The 25,960-nt window shown below is 45.3% G+C and overlaps 1 protein-coding gene across 1 annotated transcript in view; it reads right to left on the bottom strand.

Annotated features, from left to right (window-relative positions):
* LOC121699776 (zinc finger CCHC domain-containing protein 24-like) overlaps positions 1-24,848 on the bottom strand; it is a 29,279-nt gene extending 4,431 nt beyond the window's left edge. The window contains exons 1-3 of the mRNA XM_042082194.1: positions 24,139-24,848; positions 19,560-19,760; positions 986-1,150 (exon numbers count right to left, since the gene is read on the bottom strand). Coding sequence (XP_041938128.1) covers positions 986-1,150; positions 19,560-19,760; positions 24,139-24,393 — 621 coding nt within the window. The 5' untranslated portion in view covers positions 24,394-24,848. The remainder of the gene's footprint in view (positions 1-985; positions 1,151-19,559; positions 19,761-24,138) is intronic.
* Positions 24,849-25,960: the final 1,112 nt, after the last annotated feature.

The raw sequence follows: 25,960 nt of genomic DNA on the forward strand, positions 1-25,960 counted from the left end.
AGAGAAAAAAAGCTTTAAAGTTGCAACGGCTATATGCGTGTCCACAGATGTTTCCTGGCAAAGCAGTCCATCATTCCTGCTGGAAATGAGGAACATGCCACATTTGAATAGAATGGGGGGTAATGTCAAGCGCTCACAATATATGTTGTTTTTTGCACACAGAGGTCCACTATTTTCCCTGACAGATAGCGTGCCATTGGTGCCCAGCTCCATGTAATTGTTAGCAGGCAGCCCAAATGTACCAATCCCTTTTTCATGGGCTGATTATAGATGCCTACAGCAACTTAAAATGAGTGATGATGTCATGGCATTTGAAGTGTCTTAAATGCACACAGAGCCCCTATCCAACATTGCTGCGCTCTGCAATTAAGAACAGAAACAAGGCGCTCTGGCTTAAAGCCTCTGGGGAGAGGGGAACCCCCGCAGTGTCAAACTAACCATGCAATGCTGAAATCAGCTTAGACCAAACTAAACAATGTACCAACACAACAATTAAACTCAGTGAAGCTTTTGAGAATTGGCTTAGAAATAAAATAAAAAAGTCTATGCTATATATATACAGTATATGCTCATGCAGGCTGAATACAACATGACAATAGACAAGTCTGACTGACAAAATCTTTACATATACTACTGTATACATATACAATACACTATAGTATGCATATGTCTCTGTGTGTGTATTGCCCAGTAATGGTCCATGTGTTGGACACGTTAGACTTAAGACTAGATGTTGCATGTCATTTAGATTAGGTCCTGGACTTCTGTCATCTCTGCATGTGCTCCCTATTGCAAGTTAATACACTGCTGTTCCTGGCTCAGCGTCACCACTGATGTCAGGACACCATCCTGTCCTGTGGATGTCACTGGTCATTCTGGTCCTGATGGCTCCTCCATGCCAACATACACACACTGGCACTTCCTCAATGCCAACATACACACACTGGCACTTCCTCCATGCCAACATTCACAGACTGGCACATACCTGCTTGTGAGGGTAAACGTTGATGTGGCACTTGATGCATTCTTGGCCCATGTTGGCCCAGGAGTTGCCACTCATCCACTTCCTCTTGCATTTGGGGCACTTGTACTCTCCAAAGCATCGCTTCTTCCCCTGGTATGGCGTCAGGCCCTCTCCTTTGGGGCGAGCCTTTGGGACGCAGAGAGAGAGGGAGGAGAGGAGAGAGAAAGAGAGGGAGAGAGGAGTAGAGAGGTGTTCTGTATTATAAACATACTTACAAATAATAGAGTTACGGTAATGACATTTGGATGAGATTGGTTATGGATATTGTGTTTCAAATTCCCCCTTCTGGAGCCAAAGTTCTTCACCAAGTATCAAAGGAACTGAATCTAATTCTATCCAGTAGTGTCGATTTCAAAGAGTTATAAGTCCCCAGTGTATCTGTTTAAAGTCAGTTTCTGTTTCCTCTCCAATGTATCACTGCTCTAGTGTCTCATTAAATACAAGAGGGTAATTATGTGGTAATTTAACTTTTTAACTTTTATCTGAAAACTTGCTTTGGAGCATACCGGTACATTTATCTCTTTCCATTTTGTCAACAGACTCGTTTATTTCAACTGACACCATTTATTTGTTGTATCATTAATGACCAACAGTTAAAGTATCTACCCCTGAAGCCAGCAGCTGAAGAGAAAGTCATACATACATCATTTTCCTGTTTGTTGCCTTTCTGGTTCTGGTTCTGGTTGCATTTCCTGTTTGTTTTCTTTCTGGTTCTGTCCATTTAGCGTCTTTAGTGTCTTCAAGTTTAGCAAAAGAACTTAGAATTCCCAGTAGGATCTCATGCAATACGTTCGTAAGTATCTAGTACTGGAACCCAATGACAGTAGGAGTACATGTCACTCTCTTATACCATGAAGCCACTCCTTTTAACAGGAACCCTTAGGTATCATTTTTGTTTCCCTGGAGGAGGGACGTTGGCCATGCTACATGTCAAATCTACTTTTATCTTTCTGGAAGAACCTGGAATTCGCTGTAGGATCTCAAGCAGTATACGTTTGCAAGTATCTAATGCTAGAACCCAATGACAGTACGAGTACATGTCACTCTCTTATAACAAGAAGCCACTCCTTTTCACAGGTACCCTTACAATAGGTATCATTTTTGTTTCACTAGAGGAAGGACTTTGGCCATCTACTTTTATCTTTCTGGAGGTAGGGTGAGGTTGGAGGATAACAAGCTTGGGATTCCACTAGCATCCTAGTGTGCTAGAACGATTGGTTATTTAACATCCAGGTCAGTATTGTGTGTTTGTATGCTTATGTTCTTAATAACTGTAAACATGTCCATTAAACCCTGCTGATAGAACACAGCTAAGCTGTATTGAAAGCTAGAAAGCAAGCACAAGACGGAAATGATTATGAAAGTTTGGCGAAGGCATTTGGGAGGAGAAGAAGTTTACTGCCTGATATGATTGTGATTAAACGATTACGCTCCTCTTTAAAATATCCCTTTAAACAGAATCAAGCTCACCAGGCCTCAGGAAGCCAAACCAGAGTGATGTAACTGCTGAAAGACCACTGTGAAAGATTTCAGCTGAAGTAAATCTCCCTGTAACACTATACTAAGATAAATACCCTCTCCATTGATATTTACGGTGCAAAATATCAAGACTGAGCAAAACAGTGTGTTTGACAAAGCCCATCTGGGCCCGCGGGCAGGCACGGAACCCACATGGTTCCCATTGGGCCGAGCTCGTTTCATCTCCCATCAGGGCAGTCTCAGAGAGGGATACCTGCTGCTGCTGCTGTGGAGGCCGGAGCCTAGACGTGCCTCGTCTGAAGGTTTTCAGAGACAAACCGCACGAGCCTCGACCGCTTTCCGCAGGCGCTCACCGCACGCACTCCCGTCCGGCTCAGTGGTGGTTCGGGGAGTCTCTTAAGATCTTGACATGTCAGGGGTCCATGTTGCATATCAAAGTCAAAGCCAGTGAAATCTTTGCACCCCCCCCCCCCCTCATACCCCCCCTCTTTCTTTTCTTCCTAGTTGTACTTGTAGTGGTTTGGGAGTTGGGAGCCCCCATCGCTAACCCTGTCCACCCAACCCAACCCTTATCCACCTCCTCCTCCTCCTCCACCACCACCTCCCCCTTCTCCCTCAAACCGAGTCCAGATCTGGGGGTTGGTGTGAGGGGTTGGGGCCCGGGAGGCTGAGCTGAGCTGAGCGCCGAGCGGAGCCGAGTCACGGAGGGCTGCTGCTGCTGCTCCCTGTGACTAATGTGCAGCGTAATCACACACAGCTGCTCTGAGCCCTAAGCTCTGAGCTCACACAGCTCCACTGCGCCTCCAGCCAGCCAGCCAGCCAGCCGCTTTGCCTTGCCTCGCCTAGGCCTTGGCACTCACCAAGGAGCCGGGTGGGGGCCCCGGCAGCAAAACAAACCCACAGCCTGCCAACACAACCTACATATCACTAGTATTATATAGTATTCATCTTCTCCTCCAGCACTTTCTCTTGTGTTTACCTCACAGACAGAGGTGAGTTGATGAGGAGGAGGAGGAGGAGGAAGAGGAGGGAGGGTGGCTTCACTAACAGTTGTCCTCAAAACCCCAGGAGATTGGGGAGAAACTTTGAGGCGTTTTCTTTGTTTTGGATTAGCAGTTTTTACTGTAAACACAAAAAGCAAAGCAAGCGCTTTTTTGTCTTAAACCTGCTCTCATCTCATCTGCTGTTTTACTTTAGAGGGAGTCTGTATTTCATTGGGGGAGTTGAAGAGGAAGCCTTTGCAAAAACTTGAACACCCCTTTCTGCAGTAAGGCCTTGGAGAGATACTCGGTCAGGAGGGGTTTGGGGAGTTTCTATGCATTAGCTAAGCTGGGTGTTTACACAGAACGGACTAACCCTGGTCAAGCCTGGAAGGAATCTGACACAGGAGTGACCTACATGTGTCAGGAGACTACCATGGCCTCATAGCTATGATTATTTTCAACAGTATGGCTAGCTAAGAGTGAACAATGAGATCATTATACGAGAGTACAAATTCTTCCATTTTCATAAATGTAGCATGTTAGCATTCAGGGGACAGATGATTAACAGGTAGATATACATGGTTCAGAATTCTTCTGAATCTTCAGAAGTGAACCAAAAGGTTGGTGGGCATTTGAACACTTGAGGACGTTCCTGAGAAAACAACTCAAGTTACAAACTAAACAAATGCGGGAAATCTTTGAGGTAAGCAGGCAGCACTTTCCAAAAATAAACAGCAACAAACTAGAGGTAAACATGCTCGGAATAAAAAAAAAACAAGTGAATGCATGTACCCGGGCCAACCCTGTTACCCAATCCCAACGACAGCACCCCACCGAGCCAGGTCGAGTTTGGACCGTGTGTTTATTTAGCGCGATGCTCCACGGCTAATGAATACATCAGAGCACTTCTCTCGCCGGGGCTTTAAATAGAGGAGACTGACATATTTGGTTTCTTTGGAGGGTAGCCAGTGTGTGTGTGTGCGTGCGCGCGAGCTGGGCCTGAATTATGACAGGAATTGATAACGTTCATGCTGGTGGTCAGCGGGGAAATGTTTGTCAAGCAGTTTATAATCGGGGAATGGTATGTAGGTTTCTGTCTTTTTTTTCTTTCTTTCTTTCTTTCCTTTATTTTCTTTCACCCCCTTTGAAGCATTCTTCTGTCATTCAAGGGAGGTTGAGATTGGGGGGGGGGGGCTCAAAAGCTGTCTTCACAATGCAAATAACTGCATTTTTACACAGCATTCATAAGTTACTCGCAGCTGAGATAGTGCTGCAAAATGCAAAATCATCAGGAGATAAGTTGAAGCTCTCCATACCTTTTAATCTCAACTCTTATCTGTCCTGTCTCTCCAACAACGCCACAACCGATCCACAACACGCCCAAAGCAAACCCAAACCTTTTAAGAGTTTGGCAGGTACGGCTATGGCTGGCACAGAGTACTCCGTCATGGTTCATAGTCCCCTTCTTTCAGGAGAAGGAAAGCTAAAGGAGGGGCACTTTCTCTATTTTTCTGGAAGCGTAGGGCTCAAACTGGACGCCCTCCCTTCCCAGCTGTGCTCCCACGAGGCCATAAAGGGGGCCAAGGCCCCGACAGACTCCACCAATCAGAGCGGGGCTACGATTCTATATGGTGAATACCTCCGAAAAACGCAGTCATCTCTCCCCCAGCTGGCCTGCAATACGGTTCTGGGGTACAATGGGTGGAGGAGCAGTGTGTGTGTGTGTGTGCGTGTACGTGTACGTGTGTGTGTGTGTTAGGAAATCAAAGCCAGGTGAAGCACACATGAGTGGAACACGAGAAAGCTCCAAAGCCCCAGTGTCCAGGCCCCGCCGTCAATTAAAGTCATCTCGCCGCATCTGCTTCATGTTATGCTGCCGATCGGGGTCAATTCCTTTCCATAAGCAATTTAATGAAACGTGTTCATTTAGCCATTTGGAGAACATGTGACGCCTAAGATATATATTATGCAATATATAGAATCTATAAAGGTACATTTGAGGATAAAATGTCATCAAGCATTGTGCTGTTGTTGTAGCAGTTGTTGGTCACCTAAGCTGTGTAACTTACACAAATACTGAGATTGCCTGCCGGACAGTGAATATCTTGCGCAACATCAACGTTATTACATATTTTTCTATTTTTGGTTAATTCTTCTCCTAATATTAAATGCAGAAGTGACTGTGCTTTCAGAAATACCAGTGAGCCCATGTTGCAGTTGAATATAGTGCTTTTTACTGATGCCTATCACTGGATCAGTTTGTGGGGTCACAGGCAATGCTGTGGCAGCTGAGATTTGACAGTTTTGAGTCTGCAGTGCCATCTTACAAACATACCATAACAAGACAAGGATTGATAACTAGATTGTTACTGGTTGCATCTCCCACTTTGATATAACTCTGTGGTTAGATTGTGTAGTTGCAACATTTGACCACACAGGAGTGCTGTGGAGGATGTGAGTTCTATTCTGAGGTGGACTCCTGCAGACTCTCTGTGAGTGTCTGTCAGTGGTTGTGTGTGTGTCTGTTTTTATGTGTACATATTAATTCACACAGAGAATTTGCAGGAGTCCACCTCAGAATAGAACTCACATCCTCCACAGCACTCCACAGAGAAAAAGGGTATGAAAGCCAGTGGCACTGCGTGTGTGTGTGTGTGTGTGTGTGTGTGTGTGTGTGTGTGTGTGTGTGTGTGTGTGTGTGTGTGCATTTGCATTTGCATGTGCATAGTTTTTCTGTTTCTGTATGTGTGTTTGTGTGTGTGAGGGTAATCTCTGTGTGTTAGCATTTGCATGTGTGATTGTGGAGAGTGTGTGACACCCAGGCGGACAAGGCTGAGCGCAGCCTTCCTGCCGAAGGAAACTGCGAAAGCAGCAAAACAAACAGGAGCCGTGACCGGGTCGCCGGCGAGGGCATCGCTCTCCTCGCGCTCCTCACAGTTTCCACCAGCGCCACCCGGGGGGTGGGGGGGTTGAGAGCACGGGCGCGAGACATGAGAAAGGAAGACAGCACCCGCCCGTCCCCTCCAGCCGCAGAGCAGAGGGCACGCCGCTTGGGCACTTCGTTGAAACATCTTGTGCCCGGTGCCATCATCCGTTGTTCCACGTGCGTAACATTTTCCAGACCGCACGATCAAAGGAACCAAAAGAACAGGAGTATGGATGTAAGTGTATCAGTGTACAGATTAAGATCTGTGAACTGCTCTAGAGGGCATGTCAGCTGAAATAAAAACAAAGCACTTTGTCAGGGGATGGAGAATACTTGAGAAGTATATATAGAAGAAGGAAGGATAGGATATAAGGATATAAAAGAACAATACAGGAAGTGGTAGTACACTTGTGTCCAGTGTGTACTTCAAGTGAACAATAGCTGCTCGAGAGAGGGGGGGAAACAGATCATGATTAAACGTGACTGATGTTTTATGTTTGGTTTATCTCACCACCATCTGCATAACAGTGGGGTTTCATTTGCAGAGTGAGGTTCTAAACTGCTTAATTTCGTCTGTTTATAAATGTACCCTGCAAGACTGCTGTGTTCAGTTTACTAGGCATGATAACACTTATCTGCACTTGTGTGTGTATGTGTGTGTGTGTGTGTGTGTAGTATGTGTGGGCAAAGACGGTAGAGTTAAATGCCAAGGTATAAACATATCAAATATAACTGTTTACAGCCACACCTTGAGTCATGCAGAGACGTAAACAATCTCAGTGGGCCATTGCAACAGGCGTGAATTCAAGGCTTCTACCATAACACACTGACAAACTAACATGAGAATCAGACAAAGTGTAATTTGCAACAACTGTGCTCTTGCTCAACAAAAGGCTGATTGCACTGTCAAATCACATTTCCCAAGCAGAATGGGGGTAAACTGATCACAATTACTGCTTGTTGTTTTATTCAAACTGTTTTTTTCTTAAGTGATTGTAAATCCTAGCCACTTTCTCTTTCCTCTAGTGAGATCCAGATAGGCGCTGGACCACTTCCTGGTTCCTGCTAAGCCAGGGCCCCAGGAGGTTGCCCCCCCCCCCAACGCCCCCCCCCCCCCCCCCCCCCCACCACCACCACCATCATGCCCCCCCCCCCCTTTACACCATCCCAACCCCCACCTCTTCACCATCCATCTGGAAACCATCAGGATAAACAATGGAGTTCTCCTAGCTGAAACTCCCACCCGGACTCGGATCTCTCTCTCTCTCTCTCTCTCTCTCTCTCTCTCTCTCTCTCTCTCTCTCTTCCCCTCTCTTGCGGGGCGGGTCTCTGGGCCTGGCAGGCGAACATGAGAGTGCCTAACGCACTGGATAGCATGTGGTCAATTACTCCGCACTAACAAACCCCCAAATCGCTTCCCTCGTCTCTCTGGCTTAGCTTGGCCCACTCCCACCTGGCTTAGCTAAGAGAGAGAGAGGGAGACAGAGGGGGGGGGAGAGGGAGAGAGAGAGACGGAGAGGGAGACCGAGACAGAGAGAGAGGGAGAGACGGAGAGAGAGAGGCCCAGCTGTGGTGAAAAATAGGGATGGAGGGGGAGAACAAGGGGAGAGATAAATGGATGGAGAGATGTGCACTCGAGATAAGGGGGAGACGGGAATGTAGGAGGAAGACAACACAAGCACTTGAGCTTTCGGGAGGTCTGCCTCTGCCGGACGCGGGCGTTTGATTTACAAGGATTGGGGTGATGCTCCTGAGGCATGTAACATGGCACTGTCTGTAACTTACCCACGACTCTCTCTCGTGAGAGCTCACCTGTATTTATTCAGGTCCAGGTAGCTCTTGCCAGGAAAATATTAGTTCTGAATAGATGCGAATAGTACAAGAAACTCCGTACTGAGGAGTTCTGAGGAGTCATTTTAAGTTTGCGGAAACCCAATTTCTGCTTTGAATTACCACAAATTGTGTCCTTGGATTGTCAGACTGTTAAGACATTCAATCCTGTCAGCATACCTGTTCAGCGCTATCCAGACTTTTGAAGTAGATTTTTACTCCTTTCATCAAAGAAAAAAATATTTGTTTAACTCTGGTTTGACGTTTGTACCACTGGGCTTTATCTCTCAACAGATCAACACATCACTACTAATGAGCAATCACAAACAACTCCAATGACCAGAAAATACACCTGAAGAAATAAGAACAACTCACCAAAAATGATTTAAAGCTTTGCGTGCATGCGTCTGTTTATCAGAAAACGAATTGAGCAGCAAAGGAGTTGTTCTGTTTGATTGACTCTGCATTCAACTCCAGCCATGGGCCACTTCCCTTTGCCAGGAATATCCGTGGGGTTGACTCATTGAGATTGCAGATACAGTACAGCATGTATAAATAAGCTCGGGCTCAAACGCAGGGTTTCAGCGGACGAACTCACTCACTCGCAAGGTCCCCACGGGGAGAAATCGCAACCAGCAAAAGTGATACAGCACTTGTGGTTTGTGGTTAAATGTATACCGGTCATTTCAAAACTCCCATAAGACCTTTTAAAGTTCTCTCTCCCCCTCTCTCTCTCTCTCTCCTTCTCTCTCTTTCTCTCTGTCTCTCTTTTATATCCTACTACTTTAAAGCAAAAAAAGACTAACCCTATATTTCAACTTGTACTTCAACCTATACAAAAATACGTTGACATCCAGACAAGTAGAGGTTTTGGCCTCTACCCCTTCATGGTTTCTTTGCATTGTAAAAAGAGCTTGAGGCTATTTCAGGCAGGAATCAAAGACAAATGACACAAAGTCAAAGGTAAACTGGTTTAAAACATAACTGTTTTAACTGACACAACTATTATTTCCTGTCTAATTAATGTCATGATAAACACAGTGTCACAATCTCATAACAATCGTAATAAAGGCACTTCAGTTCCTTAGCAGGCAAAATGAATAATTGGTAAGGATCAACGAGAAGTGATTACACTACAAGCACACTCACGTGGAAGCATGTGATTAAAATACCTGTCACACTCTCACTTTCCACTAACAAAACAAGAAAGGATTAACACAATGCTATGGAAAGAATGACCACGCTATCTTTTCAGCGATGACACACACACACACCACCCCATCAGAGAAGGCCTTGTGTGTGTCTGTGTGTCTGTGTGTGTGTGTGTGTGTGTGTGTGTGTGTGTGTGTGTGTCTGTGTGTGTGTGTGTGTGTGTCTGTGTGTGTGTGTGTGTGTGTGTGTGAGATGTAGCTTACACAAAGCTCTTCCTTGTTAACTTTTGTGCCCTTCCCTCCATTTGCTCCCAGCTGTTGGAGAGGCGGCCATAACCGCTGACATCAGCAGCACTTCTCTCAGGGCACAGTTGGTCTCCCGCTCCAAACACCACACCGTCCCGCAGACTCACGGCTAAGCCCCGCTCAGGTTACAGGGCACAGTTGGTCTCCCGCTCCAAACACCGCACCGTCTCGCAGACTCACGGCTAAGCCCCGCTCAGGTTACAGGGCACAGTTGGTCTCCCGCTCCAAACACCACACCGTCTCGCAGACTCACGGCTAAGCCCCGCTCAGGTTACAGGGCACAGTTGGTCTCCCGCTCCAAACACCACACCGTCTCGCAGACTCACGGCTAAGCCCCGCTCAGGTTACAGGGTGGCTGAGGACAATGTTTTGACTAAAGTTTTATGTATCACTTTAATTCCATTGGCCATTTTTCTCTGTCCACAAAATAACCATTTACATTCTGTTGACAGTCAGCGATACAAATAGGCTTAGGCTTAGAGGTTGGGGCTTGCTGTAAGGTGCTAATTATGGTAGTAACTTGGGCTGGGGTTGAGTCTGGTGCGAGCTCCCGAATCAGGGCAAGATTCAAGTGATAGAAAAGGTTAGCAAACACTATTCTATTCATCCGATATTTGATAGTTTATAGACCAGAGGTTTGTGACCAAATCAGGTTATCCAAATAGGTTTTATCAATAGCCTTATCAAATGGGAATTACTGTGTTTAAACTACAGTGGCCGTATTGACTTAAGGAAGTACTATCCGAATCCTTGGGCTGCTTTTATATTTATCCTGTTTTCTAATTACCCAATAACACTGGATGAAAGTGTGGAGGGTAATTAAAACCTCCTAGGTTTACTGAACTTCAGTCACTTATCATTGAGCAGAGAGATAGGACATTAGGCCATTGTGTGGAGTCCACAGGAAAAGAGGGGGGCAAAGGAAAGACTCCCACCTCGCCCCCCGTTGGGGCATCGCTTGTTGGCTTTGGCAGAGCAGAGGTGTGAGGTGGGGAAATAATCTCCAGAACATTAATATTATTGCCAGTGCCTTCCTCCCAGCGCTTCGCTCCCCTGCAGTCGTGGCAAAAACTCGGAAAAAGAGACCGAGAACCAAGCACGGACGGCCTTTTTTTTTCCAGGTAATGTCAAAATAATCTTTTTTTTTTGGGGGGGGGGGGGGGGGTGGGGGGACACTACAGTGCCGTACAGCACTACATTGGATGGGAGATTTGTTTGAAACAGTGCTTCCTGGTCCTGACCTGAAGGCTTGACAATGGCATCCTTTTTGTGTAAGGGGCAGCAGCAGTCTGACAATATTAGATCAGAGTTTAAAAGCGAAAGCACAGCAATGGGTCATGAGGGAACCAGTGTGGGGAAACCACAGCTTTGTCCCGAGATACCTGGGTGTCCTGCTTCTGTTGCATCTGGAAATGTGTTTTCACACATGTTTGGTGCAGGGTCTGTGCATGTGTGTGTGTGTGTGTGTGTGTGTGTCTGCATGACACTGACCCTGAGCCTGAATGCATGCATAGGGGTCTTATTCCTCAAGGGGTATCTACATGCAACATTGAAATATACAAAAGCAACTGCGTGCATTTGTGTGTTTGGAGTGTGCATGCAACATGTGTGTGCCAGCCTATGTGTGCCTCTCCCTACACACACACATTTACATACTCACATTTGTGTATGTGCGTGTGTGTGTGTGTGTGTGTGTGTGTGTGGAGTGGAAACCCAAGACAGCTGCGGTCTGTTCGCTCAACAGCCTCGTACGTCCCCCCATCTCTCCATCCATCATCTGTCTTTCCCACCAAAACAACCTGTGGTGCTCCCCGCAACACCAGGGGGGAAAGGGGTGTAGGGAATCTCTCTCTCCCTCCCTCCCTCTCTCTCTCTCCCTCTCTCTCTCTCTCTCTCTCTCTCTCCCTCTCTCTCTCTCTCTTCCTCCCAATCTCTCTTTCTCTCTCTCTCTCTCTTTCCTCCCAATCTCTCTCTCTCTCTCTCTCTCTCTCTCTCTCTCTCTAAATATATATATATCCCTGCCTCTGTCCCAACATCAGCCAATAGAAGCGATACTTGTGTCCTGTTTTCCACAATGGCATTTCCCCTTCGGTCAGTAGGTATCAGTGTGGTCGGTCACCACAAGGAAGTCATGAGGTTATGTGGGACCACGCTCCGGTTGTCTCTGGGCCAGACATATGTGGGAACGCACTCAGTGTTGTTGCTGTTGTCTTTTTTTGTCAGTTAAGTGCGTCGTGCAGGCCAAACAGCATAACCGTTTACCGTAACTCCTGCTGATTCACTCTCCACTCTGCCTTTAGATTCCACACTCTCCACTGATGCATATTTGAATGGTGACTGTTTCACTGCAGGCTTAAGACTACATTCACACATACACGAGCATGTATCACCACGGAAACAAAGGAGATCTCAGTATGAACAACAGGAAGGGGAGGAAGCTCAATTACACTGTTTACCCAATAAAAAATGGCGACATAAAAACCATTGGTGAGTTTTTCTCTCCCCTCTTAGAAAACCAGATTGACCACAAAAAAAGCTAGCACAATTAAGTTCTGTCAAATAAACATAAAGAACAGACAGTACAATTTCCGTTTATGAAGTGTGTGTTGTCTGCGATGTGCAATAACACTCTTTTTTAACCACTGTCACTGGTCTTGTTTTCATCGGTGGCGGATATAGGAGATGATGTTTGTGCTGTGTTTTGGCCAGGGGAGCATAGCATGGGGCACGTTGGCTGCCGAGGATTTGCCACATTGAATATAATTCATGTCATCAGCTCTGGCATCACTATCACCGTTTGAATTGCAACAGCTGTTGGGAGGCAAGAGGTACAATGCGCTGCGCTGGGCAGGGGAATACCAACATAGTTTGAGCATATAGACACACAGACACAGACATACACACACACACACCACACCACACACAAACACATGCACCACACACACACACACACAGACACTCACACACAGAGACACTGTCACACACTCACTCTCTGTATCACACACACAGACACACACACACTCACTCTCACACACAAAGGCACACAGACACACACATCTGTCTGAGAGTGTAGAGTTACACTATGTGCCTTACTCCTCTTGGCATAGTCTGTGTGCTTTGTAACACAGACATGGACTCCAGTGAGCAGGAGCTGGAATCGGCCTAACAGAGGACACAACTGTATAGACACGCTGGTAAATCCACAATCCATACCGCCACTGGTCTTTTGCCACACACACACACACACACACACACACACACACACACACATATATACACACACACACACACACACACACACACACGGTTGATGGCTTCTGCAGCTGTGTACCAGCATTGAGTTACAGATGGAGAGAATGACACGGACAGGTGGGCTGGCAGGCATAAACAAAAAAAAGAAGAAGAAGAAGAAGAGGGGGATGAAAAAAGAATGAGAGAGAAAAGATGTGGTGTAGCTCATTCCCCAAACACTGGGAGAGAGTGTGAGATTCAGGGAGGGTCCATAGTGGATGTCTGGGCCCCGTGTGTGTGTGTGTATGTGAGAGTGAGAGAGAGAGAGAGAGAGAGAGTGTGTGTGTGTGTGTGTGTGTGTGTATATATGTGTGTGTGTGTGAGAGAGAGAGTGTGTGTGGGTGGGTGGGGGCTTTTGGGGGTCCAGGGGGAGGGCGAGGGGGCGGAGGCGGGTAAGTTGATATGGAGCTGTACCTTGCTGTGAGATTCTGCAGCACCTACCAGATCCATGAGCCTGTGGCCTGCAGATTGTTTTTCAGCATATGCGCTGACTGCATGCCAAAGGGACGCTGCTTTATTGCATGAGAACCAATGAAAGCTCATCTCCCCTTCTATACAATTCGGCCTGCAGCCAAATCCTATTTCGCAAGCAAGTGTATATAAAGAACCTTCCACTGTTTTTGCATGGTTTCTTCCTTATCTTAACTTCTTCTTTCCTGATCGGTCACTACATACATTCTGGTTTGGCTATGACCTGATAAATACACTGGCAAAGAAACTGCAACTATTGCAAAGCTTTCAGGTTTAATCATTCACATATACATTTAGTTGGAAGAATAAAAATGAATTAAAAAAAACAAACGCATACTGGAAGATATCATCGTCAATTTTGGAGCAGTCACGAGTTGGGTTGACAACAGAGCATGGCGCATTAAGCAGCCTCTTCCCCTGCAGGATATTGAGGGGAAAATAAGGTGACTTGGGTTTCAAAGCTGCACCACCTTCAGCAGGATTTAATGACATCCAGCCCTCCACTGAAAGATGCACATGGTGTACATGTCACTCATGGAAATCTCCTCTTCAACCGGAGCCATTTCCTGTTTTCAGAGAGTGGATCCAAGGATGGCCTTTAAAGTTGAGTGCTCGGGCAAAATGACTGCAGGAGCGTTCCCAAATACATGCTGTAAAGCGCTCAACATCTCCATCTTCCCCGAAACTCCCAAAAAACACAACAGGTCGAGCGAGGGAAGGACTTAGGAGATATTTTTCCACATGCTCCTCAGCCTTCCTGTTGGGTATGACCCATAGTGGACACTGGCATGTGGACACTATATACACTAATAACCCTCTTCACAAATCTACAGAGCTCTTCCCGCTCACACTGTCATCTCTCTTTCCCTTTCTCCTTCAATCTCTCCCTTCCTCTTTCCCATCTCTCCCCCCACCTCCCCGTTTGACTATCTATCTGTCTCTTCCAGTTACGGCTGCCTGCCAAAACCAACAGAAGTACATCCTTCAGATAACACATTTATCAGCAAGGCAAACAATTGAAGCCCAGTTTGCAATGCAGGCCAACGCTGCTCCAAGTTTGCTGGTTCATGTGGTCGTCATTTCGCAAAGAAAACGGTCCATACTGATGATAGCTCCATTTATTTATTGATTTACAGATCAGGTGCAGTGCCTATGCAAACACGAGACGGGGAGTTTGCTGAAGAAAACTTCAGGATAATTTACTAAAAAAAAGGAGGGTTTTTTTTTTTTGTGTGTTTTGCTTGAGAGCCCTTCGTGCTGATTTGTGTGCGAGCTCCAGCACGGAGTCGTTTTTGATCGTATATGTAATTCGTTGATTATGTGGTCTGAGTGATGGGGTGAGATCAAACACCGTCCTCATCCGAGGCCGCATTCTTTCGCTTGACAGCATTGTCCAGAGACGTTTATGGTGGGCCTGGAACGGGACTTTCTGCCTGTGTGTGCACATCTCTATCATTCTTGCGGTCGAATTGAGGCCTTTTTGACTTGAGGGCTTGCGCACTTCTGGTGGGGGGGGCAAAAGCGCTGCAAGAACAGGCTCTGGCAGTGGCATCGAGACCCAGGAAGGCGCAGAGATCAGCTGGGCTGCTCTGGCACTGTGAGACACCCTCCCTCCTTCTCCTCCTTCTTCTCCGCGGCACCCAACAATACAAGCTGACTTCCTGACCTCTCGCTCCCAAGCCCCTTAAAGACAAACAATAAGACCCTTATTTAGCCCCAGCCATTCCCACAATCCCAGCCCGTACTGTCAGCGGACTGTCAGAACCGCAGAGGAATTCTGCCGTTTCAGAGTTCAGCCATTCTAATTGGGAAAGCGCTTGAGTGAGCCCTTTTATTAGTTGTTGGGGGCACTTTATGCAACGTGTGGACAGGGTCACTCATCCAGTATTAGCAATAAAAAGTATCACAACTGATACATCGGGCTGTTAATGGGCACTAATATCAACCCAGTGTGTACTGTATGTAATGTGTCCTTTTTCCAGATGCTTCGGACCCTTGGCAAGACGCATTAATACAGCGATATTAACTTCTGAGGGCAACATCATTATGTTATACTAGAGTTGCGGTGAGCTGAGCTGGAGGCTGGAGAACCCAGTGTGCAGGCCTGCTTTCCTCTGGGCCACATCGCCCGTAGTAAAAAAAACGCCCATGAGAAAAAGTCCGCAGAGCCAAGAACAAAAAGAAGTTTGTTGCCGAGGAAGGGCATCTTACAGAGGACATATTAAAAAGGGCCTTCTTCAGGGACTGAGGACGCCTTTGTTGCGGCGAAAAAAGAGGCTCCCGTGCATTTGCCTGTCCATGGGCCCCGGGTTTGAAAACTCAGGCAACACATGATAAAATCTGACATCATCATCCTACTGCAGAGAAATGCACAAATGGATTCCAGACCCAGGCCCCGCGTTCAGCTGGGTACGACGACCAGAGCCCGGGCCGTTAAAATGTCTCAAACTATTCCTCACACATATTTATTTTCACCGTCTCGTAAACGGCTCAACTTATACTGTACTAAACTTCAGAGAAAATGCCTGGATGTGTTCTGTGCACTAAAGCCAGGCTAAGAAAAACTGAGGTTTACATTATAGGTTCAGTATGCCCTGCGCTGGCAGTATGAATAACATCATTCTTCGTGGATACTGCATGAAATCAATGATTTGCAGTGTAAATAAGGACAGATTTGTGGGTCCTTGCATGCTTTTGAGTGTTGGAGACCACTTATGGTTTAGTAGCCACTGAATTCTTCTCGATGCATCAAAACTCCTTGATAAGCACTTTCCTTGATGAGCATCTACAGAATGAGAAGGAATTGCCGTCTAAAAAATAAATGAGCTAACTTAACATTTCTGTTCTCTGTTATGTTGGTCTGGTAAAGCTTTGCAAGTCATTCAGATAGCAAAGGGGCACCTGTGAATTATCTGTATTAACAGTTCACTACAAACTGTGTACACACTCATTTTCCACCTGGTGAAAATGACTGTTTGTAGATCTTCAACAGAACAAATTCTCTGTCAATTATGTGGTAACTCATGTCAACAATCTCTGTTAATATCATTAGAATAGGAACTAAATGAGGACCTAATGTGCTATTTCTCTACTGTCAGTACTCTTGAAGTGAAGATAATTACATATGCACCAGTAACACGACACAGTCTCAAGAATTCCCTATTCAAGGAAACATGCTGAGTACATCAATGATCCCAGCAGCCTGGCAGTGCAGATGGCAAAGCATGCGATCCCGGAATTCTGTTACTCCCGGCAATCCTGGCAGTATTTGAAGCAATCCGGGTGCCCGTTCCGTGCACAGACAGCGTTCCGGGCATTCCATCAACGCTGGCAAAGCCTGCCAGCTCTGAGTCCACTTCCTCCGCCGGCTCTCTCCTACTTTTATAGGGGCTGTGACCTGCTTTGATACCCCCCCCCCACACACACACACACTCTTGAACTAAAGGCTCACAAAGGCCACCAAACACTGGACCGGGCAGGGGGGACGTGGGGCTGGGTACACTCCTCTTCCAGATCTCCTCCATCCTCCATCCTCCACCCCAACCACATGGCTCCATCCCGGCTCCAACACGGCTCCATCCCACATTCAGAGCTCACAGATGACTCCACCATGCCGTCTTCCAGGAAAACACTACAGAGCCACACACGCATCCCACATTAAAAGATGCAGAAATGCAAAGAAGCTCGAGTGACCACTCCATCACTGTCCAACGACCCATGTGCACCCTGGCAGCACGTCTTCCATGAGGCCATTTTCCATTTTTTACACCCACGCCTGCATTTTATTTCCTCCCGCGCTGCACTCAGTCTGCTCCACACTCCTTGGCTCGGCCCCTCTGTGTTACAGCCTGTCGCTGAAGTCACAGGCCAAAAGCATCACTCATTCCAACTGTCTGTAGGACTGAGAAGGCTTTGTACTCTTCACATCCTTGCTGATAACATTTATGTACATTACCACTAAGTAATTTACCAGACGCCTTTTATCCAAAGCAACAGTATTTTACAGATAGTTTCGGTATTGTGTATAAAGTTATGCAAGAATGAATCCGTGCCTTTTAGATCAGCTATAGTCCTAGTGGTGGTGTGTAGGCTCCAAACATAAATCAATGCTTGAGACCAACAATGAAGGTCACACTCAAAAGGTAAAAATTACCAAAAAAAGTTGAGTAATCCATTTAGGATTTTTTTTTAATGTCTAATCAAACTACATGCTGTTATTATGTTAAACCTTTCGAGCGACCATGATCCTCAGCGCCTAACAGTACACGCATCACCATGACCAGACACTTTTATCCAAAGCAACAGTGTTTTACAGATAAACATTTTTGGTATTGTGTATCCTGATCAGGTATTAAATTCTTGACCCTGGTGTCATTACAATCTTGCTTTACCAGTTAGGAAACAAGATCAGTGATATCTATGTGGACTGATGTAACTCTCGAAGTATCAAAAAGACAGATGGCGATGATGGCAAGTGTGGCTGGAGACCAAGTTTCCGAAGGTGTCAAATCTATGAGTACATTGTGACCGATTTAAGGAGGCAAGTTAGCTGACACTGATTTGATTATTTTACATTCCAAAACTTTTTGGGGAAACCTGGCGAAGCTGTTGCCATTGTCTCACTGTTGTGCTCACACAGTTTAATACCTCAAAATTGAAAAGCTATGACATCCATACAGTCTGCCCTGTGCAAGAGTGTTTTTGGAGCACGTCATCTGCGTTCAATTACTTCATTTTTTGATTTACCTTCAGATTGGACACAGGCTGGCTGCACTCATCAAAACAACGTACTAAAGTTGTCTCAAGTTTTCTAAAGCTTTTCCCTATCTCCCCCCTCCCTGAGTAATAAGCTGCAACTTATTAATGGTCACACCATCACTTTATCACCAATAAGTCTTGAGGATGTAAATGAGCAACACTTGATAAAGACTACAGCGAGCTACATGGTCTTTTCATCCTTAGGCCAGTGAACCTTGTCGAGCTCAGCAGGAAACCTGATCATATTTCATAAAGGCAGTGAGTGAGTGCAGTTCCCACTGCATCTGGAGTTCATTTCGAACCCTGCCGTACAATGAATTGAAATGGGATGTAGGGTGGGGCGCCATTATATCGGCGTTCTTTCTTGGAGAAGACGAAGAAAACAAGATTGTATAATGGAATAAAAGTCTAATAGAGTATGTCACAATCTCTCAGGTCTTCAATTACAGAGAACAACTGGAACTCCGTCCAAATTATTAGGGGTGGAGAGAGTCTGGAGAACAGCCAGAGTTATTCCAACTGTGGATTCCTCTACATCTCTTCCTGGCCCAACCACAAGAAACACAACAACTTTAGTGGCACCGACACCCTCTCAAGCTCTCCTTTCAAACAGCGCCAAGATACATTCACAAGACACTGCACTGCTGGGAAAACCGGCGTATTCCTTTTTTTATCGAGTTAGGAGTTCAAATGACAGCGGATGTTAGCTCAAACCAAAGTCAAGACCATTAACAACTGCAGCAACAAGACACTTACGCTTCTTAATTTCACTAATTTGTCAGCATTATGTGGCTACTCGAACCTGGTGATTATAATATGCAGACCTTCACCAAGGCTTTCGCAGAGGAAGCCTTTGATTGATTTTGTGCTCAGAAGTCGCAGCTAGATCGTAATCGTGTCATCCGATATGACATTTTCCTCCAACTCGAACCATGTGTTCCGCGCTAGTGCTAGCGCGCAGACTACTTAGATAAACAGGCATTTCATCACGACCAAGAGAGGCTTGAGGAGAAGAGGGGGCCAGCCCTTTGAACGTGATTTCTCTCTTTTTTCAAGTGCCGTACATCTGACTTTAGGCCTTGGGTCAAATGCTCTGGGACTGGTTTCCCAACAGTCTCATGTTATTGTATCACTGCAGCCGTCTTAAAAAGACAGAGAGATCACCATTTTGAAAAGTCCCTAAGTGATTTTGCTATAATGCTATACTGGTCTAAAAATAAAAAATAAATGGACCAAGTTTATTAGTATCAATGACAAACTGGCTTCTTAGATGTTTTTTTTAATGGTACAGCTATGGCCATGGATGTAGTCAACAGACGTCTTGAAAGACTACACCTTACCTGTGGGCAGTCTTTGATATAGTGTCCCTTGTTGAAGCAGAGGTGGCATAGGTAGTTGGGCGGTGGTCGCTTGCTGGGCTTCCGAGGTTCAGATGAGAGGGAGAGGTCCGAGAAGTGGTCCGTCAGGGAGTTCAGGCCCTCTACGATGTTATTGAGGGAGCCATAGGGAGAGGTGTTCTTGTATACACCATTATTCAAGCCCTTTAGGTAGGAAAACATTCAAGATGTTAGATACAAAAGATTACAAAGTGTGCCATTATACATAAAGGTAAAACCCTTCTGGGAGACAGTAAGGATTTCATAAAGGATTTCAAAGGTTTGATTGAGACTTTGTGGAGATATGCACATGTCAGATATGAGCATGAAGGAATTCTTATGGTTTGTTAAGAGGCAGCTTCTATTCTCAGACTGTATTATGACTAGTCAGGAAGTGGTTTGAACCATGACAGTTTCAATTCCAGTGCATTGCTTTTATCACGACTGAGTCATTGCGATTAATCCTATCAAACGCCTTGTTCATGCCTTAACTCAAGCTCCCCTGTGCTCAAACTGTGACCAGTCATTGCATCACAATCTTAGGCACTTTGATCGATCGTTCTGTCCACTGGCACAACAGCGCCAGTCTTTATTTCAGCTCTGCAGATGCGACTCATCGTCCAGCGAGGAGGAAGTGGTCATCTTTACTCGGGTTGAACACAGCAAAACCTTTGTCGCACACTTTCCCCCAGTGGTCCCCCCCCACCACCGTTTTAGCCTGACAATCAACAGCATTGTCCTTGTGGGTGACAAGCACCATGGTACCACAGGGGAAGAGTGTGAGAAAAGACACAGATGATTGAAATGTGCCCACACAATTGGCATGCCAGCTATGCCACACTGCAACAGTGTGATGCTGTGTAGCCTACAGAGGACTATGATCCATGATGCCTTCTCATAGTAGCATGTGAAGCCACGGCGAATTATCATGGCTGTGTGGCTTTCTGACAATATGGGCCTCTATAATCATGCTCTCCCATGAAAAATCACAATTGGTTACTGTGCACACTCACACTATAAATATGAGCTTCAGCAGTTTGAAGTATAGGTCAGATATTTGTAGGTATTTGAATATAGCACTATATAACAAGTATTTTGTTGGTACTTGTTGGTATTTGTGGGTGCACACATCAAGGGCTTGTGTTTTGTTTGGTAATGTTGCTGATGGGATCATATACAGCCACAGCAATGAAGAAGATTGACTGAAGAATTTGTTTACATTTGTCAGTGCCCTGCCCACATCAAGGGTTTGCAGTTTGTGTGGTTATGTTGATGATCGGATCATAAACAACCACAACAACGAAGAGGAATGACCGAAGAATTTTTGGGTTTTGTTGGTAGTGTGTGGAGGGGGCTGGGACAGGGATGCCTTCTGGAGGTGTCGTGGGCCTAATTCAATGAAACACAGATGAAGGAAGGTGCCTGCTTGATAACTCCAGTGAAATGCTCTCGAAGGTTGCTTTGTTGGTGATTTTGTTTGTGGTGGTAAATATGCTTGGTTGTTGATTGGCCGCTGTGGGAAATCTCCTACCAATAGAACAATGAATTTAACACCTCTCCTGTATATATCTGTAAATGTCCCATCACACTCTGTCAGGCAATGTCTGCTCTCTTTTTGTGTCTCTCACAGCACAGACATAAGGAGGGGGGGGGGGGGGGGGGGGATCTGAGCTAAAAATAACAAGCGCAACATGTGGTATTAACTATGCTAGTTGCAAGTTCTTGCAAAGATATTTCAATTGACCCAGATTCCTGTAAAAAAAGACCTCCTCCCGGCCTCCCTCTCTCCAATCAAATAAGAACACAAATCCACAGTCTCTCTCTACAAAAGCCATGCCTTTCTTTCCTCTCAAGCCCTGGGAAGCAGGTTAATGGAATTGTACCCCCCCCCCCCCCCCCCCCTCCCCACCACACACACACACACACCTCCAGGACACAGAAAAAAGTGAAGGTGAAAAAAACCCTGAAGTGTTACATACTCCACTGGCCGAGAGAAGCTGGACCCTGGTGAACTTGCGCATTCATGGGGCCCAGTGTGGCCAGTGTGAGGCCTATTTGGACCTGCCACTCCTCCGAGGCCGCTCCGCAGACACCAGCGGTCAGAGGCGAACACACACAGGCACTATATCAGGGCACAAGGAGGGCTTAGTCCTCCCTCCGCCTAATTACTGCAGTGCATCTCCCCGCAGAGTGCACCCCTGCTGCTGCTGATGGAGAGAGAGAGAGAGAGAGAGAGAGAGAGAGAGAGAGAGAAGGAGAGAGAAGGAGAGAGAGAGACGGAGAGAGAGAGAGAGAGCGAGAGAGAGAGAGGGAGGCTCGCTGCACTAAGAAAAATCAAATCTATGGTTGATCTCCTCAAGCACCAAGCATATTCCAGGTGGTCGGGAAATCAGAGACTGGCAGGATTTGGTGGCTGATTTTCTTTTTGTCCCTTTCTCCCCTCACTTTTTTGTTTTCTTTTGTGACATGATCTCCTGGGGTTCAATTCTTACTGGGATCATACATGCAGATCCTGAACAGCTTTTGTAGAGTGTGTTGAGTAACTTGTAACACAAAATGGGTCACTGCATGTAAATATTGTGCACTGTTGTGTTTGTTTCAGTGACTGTGCATACATATATAGTCATTGGTTCATTCCTATTAATACCTATGCAGTTTGGATATTTTCTGCTCCCAATGCCTACCGCATCTTTTCATCATGCTGTAATATGGCTTTGCAAATGCACCACACAAAGAGCTCATATGACAGAGGTCAAAATCAGATGCAGCAGACGTAACTACCAAAATGCTGAGGCACAGAGACTCTGTTTGACACTTTGTTTGTCTTTTGTCCTGCGTGTGCATGTGTCAGTGGCCCAAAGAGAACCACACATTCCTATCAGAAACAGAGTACGCTATAATTAAACGCCGAGCCATAACTATCCAACTATAGCCACAGCAAACTCCTCTTATAATAAAACCCAAATCCTTTTGGAGTCACTTCAGGTTTGTTATAGCAATGCACAAAGCGGCCCATAATTACCACTCATGGACAAGTGTTTCAGGAAGACAAACGCTATGATACAGTGGGCAGTCCTGGAAATAAGCAAATGACAGTGTCCACAACCGTGTCCGGCAAAGTAGTGAAATTATAGTCACTGAATTATTGACCAGGCTTCCTTCTACATAGACCTGACTTGGGACAAAAGAACTGCAATGGAGCAACATCTTGCACATATTGAAAGTTTGACTGATTAACCACAAGACAATCAACAAACAAGAAACTAACGATTAGCTTAGCAACAGTTTAGGATATTTTAAGTACTAATCTGAAAAGCAACATGGTGAGTGAGTGATGCTTTCAAATATGAAAAGAGTTCTAGGGATACTGCAGTAGGCCAATCACTGCACATTAAATCATGTGTATTTATCTCTTATTATGGTATGTATGGTTGGAATAATTAAATGACGCAGACTTTCGGGAACTAATGTAACTTTCTGAAATAAAGTCCAGTGCTTTTTAGCTGCTAAAGTTAAACTCAGGATGACTTGTCCATGAGGATATTGCTTCATTTCTTCAGCCCACACCATATATCATTTATGATGGTCGTAGTAAATCTTGTTATATGTTGTGTGTAGGCCCTTGGATGTGATGACATTCCAGTTCTATAATGACATTTCATGCATCTAAAAGACGAATTAGGGAGAGGCGGAGTCTTACCCAATGAGAAAAGCATTTCTCTTACCCATGGGGTGTGGTGTGTTAGTCTGACAAAAGTTACAGCCAAATGCTCTCCCTCATTCTCTCTCTCATTTTCACTCTCTCTCTCTCTCTCTCCACTGTCATGCCACTATCTCTCCAGTATTTTCTCCCCCATCCCACTCTGTCTCTCTCTTTAACCTCCTTCTTTCTTGTGCATTTAATTTGTTCATTGCAAATGGATATGTCCCCATCCCAATGCAAAGCAAATGTCTGCCTAGTATCATGCTGATGGATAGAAATGTGCTCTGATGCATGGACAATCTTTGATGCCACTGGGTCACCAAGATCATGGCAATCCAGGGTTTCTGCAGTTCCACTACACCCCATAATCAAGTGCTTTCAGCAAATCATACATGACTCACAAACAGTATGAAATAATTCCGTCTCGGCTTTCCGAACATCCTTTTTAGTATCCGCTCTATGTTTATGTTCCAAAATACCTCATAAGGTGGTTACATCAAACGTGTTTTGTGTAGCCTACTACCAGCTGGCAGGTGCCTTGCAGACTTGCACCCATATAAAGTTTTTGAAAAACAAAACTACTAGTGGTTGGCAAAATATTTCACGTTGTCTATTTTAAAACCAGAAATAAGGTTTTGGTCTTCTAAACCAAAAGTCATCTGCCCCACATACCAGTTCTGTCATTGGATGTGAACACTGACAGCACTTTGACAAGCAGGGACATTCAAACAGCCTGTGTTAATCGTAGGACCTCTAAACACACATAGTAGCCTATTAAAGTAATACAACTAGAACTATTAAAGCCATAGGGGGAAAGAATGAATTCAACATGAGTCTAACCTCGATCCTCTGAAGATGCAAGAAGTTGTTGAGATAGTTGGAGTTGAGCGATGACGAGTTGACATCATTAAGCGGCTGCTTGTTGTTGTAGTTCTGGTCCGGATGGGAAGAGTTGGATTCTGGTCTGAAAGCATCAAAGGCACTAGTCTGGTGGGTGTCTTGTAAAGAGAGGTAAACCCAGTTTAAAAGTTGCGCCGGTTGGTAAACAGAGGCACTTGTGTCTAAGGCAGACATTAGACTCATCTTTGAGACCATTCCCTGCTTTGGGGCGTCCACCGCCGGGTTACCGCAAGTGATTCTGGACTTGTAATTCTGACAAAGAAAAAAAAAACAAATCTTAAAATCACTTGATTGTCTCTGCTGCGTTTTTCCCCGCCCCAGCACTATAGGCAACTTCTGTCCTTCCCTTCGCTTCCAGGATCCTGCAAGGATCCCGTTCCCTGGCGGACGATTACGCAAAAGTCATAGTTGCAGAGTGACAGCAGGAAAAGTTGGTGCCAGTCCGGGCACTCTATAGCAGCGGCGATCGACTGTGAGCGTGCGTATCAGTCAAAACTCCAATGCGTCACCAACAGCAAGCGAATAGGAGGGCCGTTTGCATAACTGCGTACTGTACATTACACTTCGCCTATAGGCAGGCAGCAAAGAGCCGAGTTTGCGATGAAGGCTTAGCCTATCTGACGAATACTTGCGGACAGATGTTGGTGCACACCACAGGATGTGGGTTTAACTTATCAGCGCTAACGAGACTTTATACCCCCAGAATGTTGAGGTCTGTAAGAGAGTTTCAAACTGCTATTTCTCGGCAAATTCCTGTTATAACTGCTCCAAAATGTCCAAGACTATGATAACAAATCTTTATAAACTATGCGACCTTGTGAGAAAATACTTTTGGGAAAGTAACGGGCACCGCACAATCCATAGAATTCCACTGATTGGCTCAAGGAGCTGAGCCAGCAAAAACGTGTGTTTACTTAACGAAATAGGTGGGATTCCTCAGCTTTGACCCACGTCCACCCCTTGGAGAGGTAGTGGGGGAAAAGGAGATGGCTTCCTTAAGTATTCCATGCCAGGCCTAGAGCCTGCTATGACATGATCCTTTTTGACGTTGTGAACACATACTTTGATGATCTTACCAAGTAGACCTAAATAAAAGTCAAATATGAAATAATGACAAATAAGCTCCTGTAAGACATAGGCTGTGCTTCACCATTGGTTTTCAAGTTATATTTCTAGATTATTTTGTCAGTAGCCTACAAACGGCTATAGGCATACATGTATTTGCTTAAGTTGGTGTCAATCGAATGATTATGATAAAATAATTACTTCTAACACCTATTAGCCTAACTTATACTAATATCACCTATTAATAGGCTAATATTGGTCCTCTATTCTGAAAAATAGAGGGGGAAACCCGGTTTTTGCATTTCCAAAATTAACTATTAACTATCTAGTTTATAAAGTAATTAATCAGCTATAATCACACATGCGTACCCCCTGATACCTGATATTTAAAATTATAAATTAGCTGGCGGAATCATAGGATATGTTAGATCATATGCAGATGTCAGCCACACAGGCCGCCTATGGAAGTGTTGTAACTTAAAAGTGAAATGTTGCCACCTGCTGGTCATGTAGAATGCGTGTGAGACGTTGTGACTTTCAAGTAACTATTTCAAGTTAAAGATTGCCATCTGCTGGTGATTATGTAGGCTAGACTGTGTTTGATACCTTGTGATTTTCCATTAGACTCGTGCTAATTCTGAACATCTTGTCACTGTTTTAATTGAGACACATTTTTCCCACAGCACTTCACACAATG

This window comes from Alosa sapidissima, chromosome 24, assembly GCF_018492685.1.
Source record: "Alosa sapidissima isolate fAloSap1 chromosome 24, fAloSap1.pri, whole genome shotgun sequence".
NCBI classification, from domain to species: domain Eukaryota; kingdom Metazoa; phylum Chordata; class Actinopteri; order Clupeiformes; family Clupeidae; genus Alosa; species Alosa sapidissima.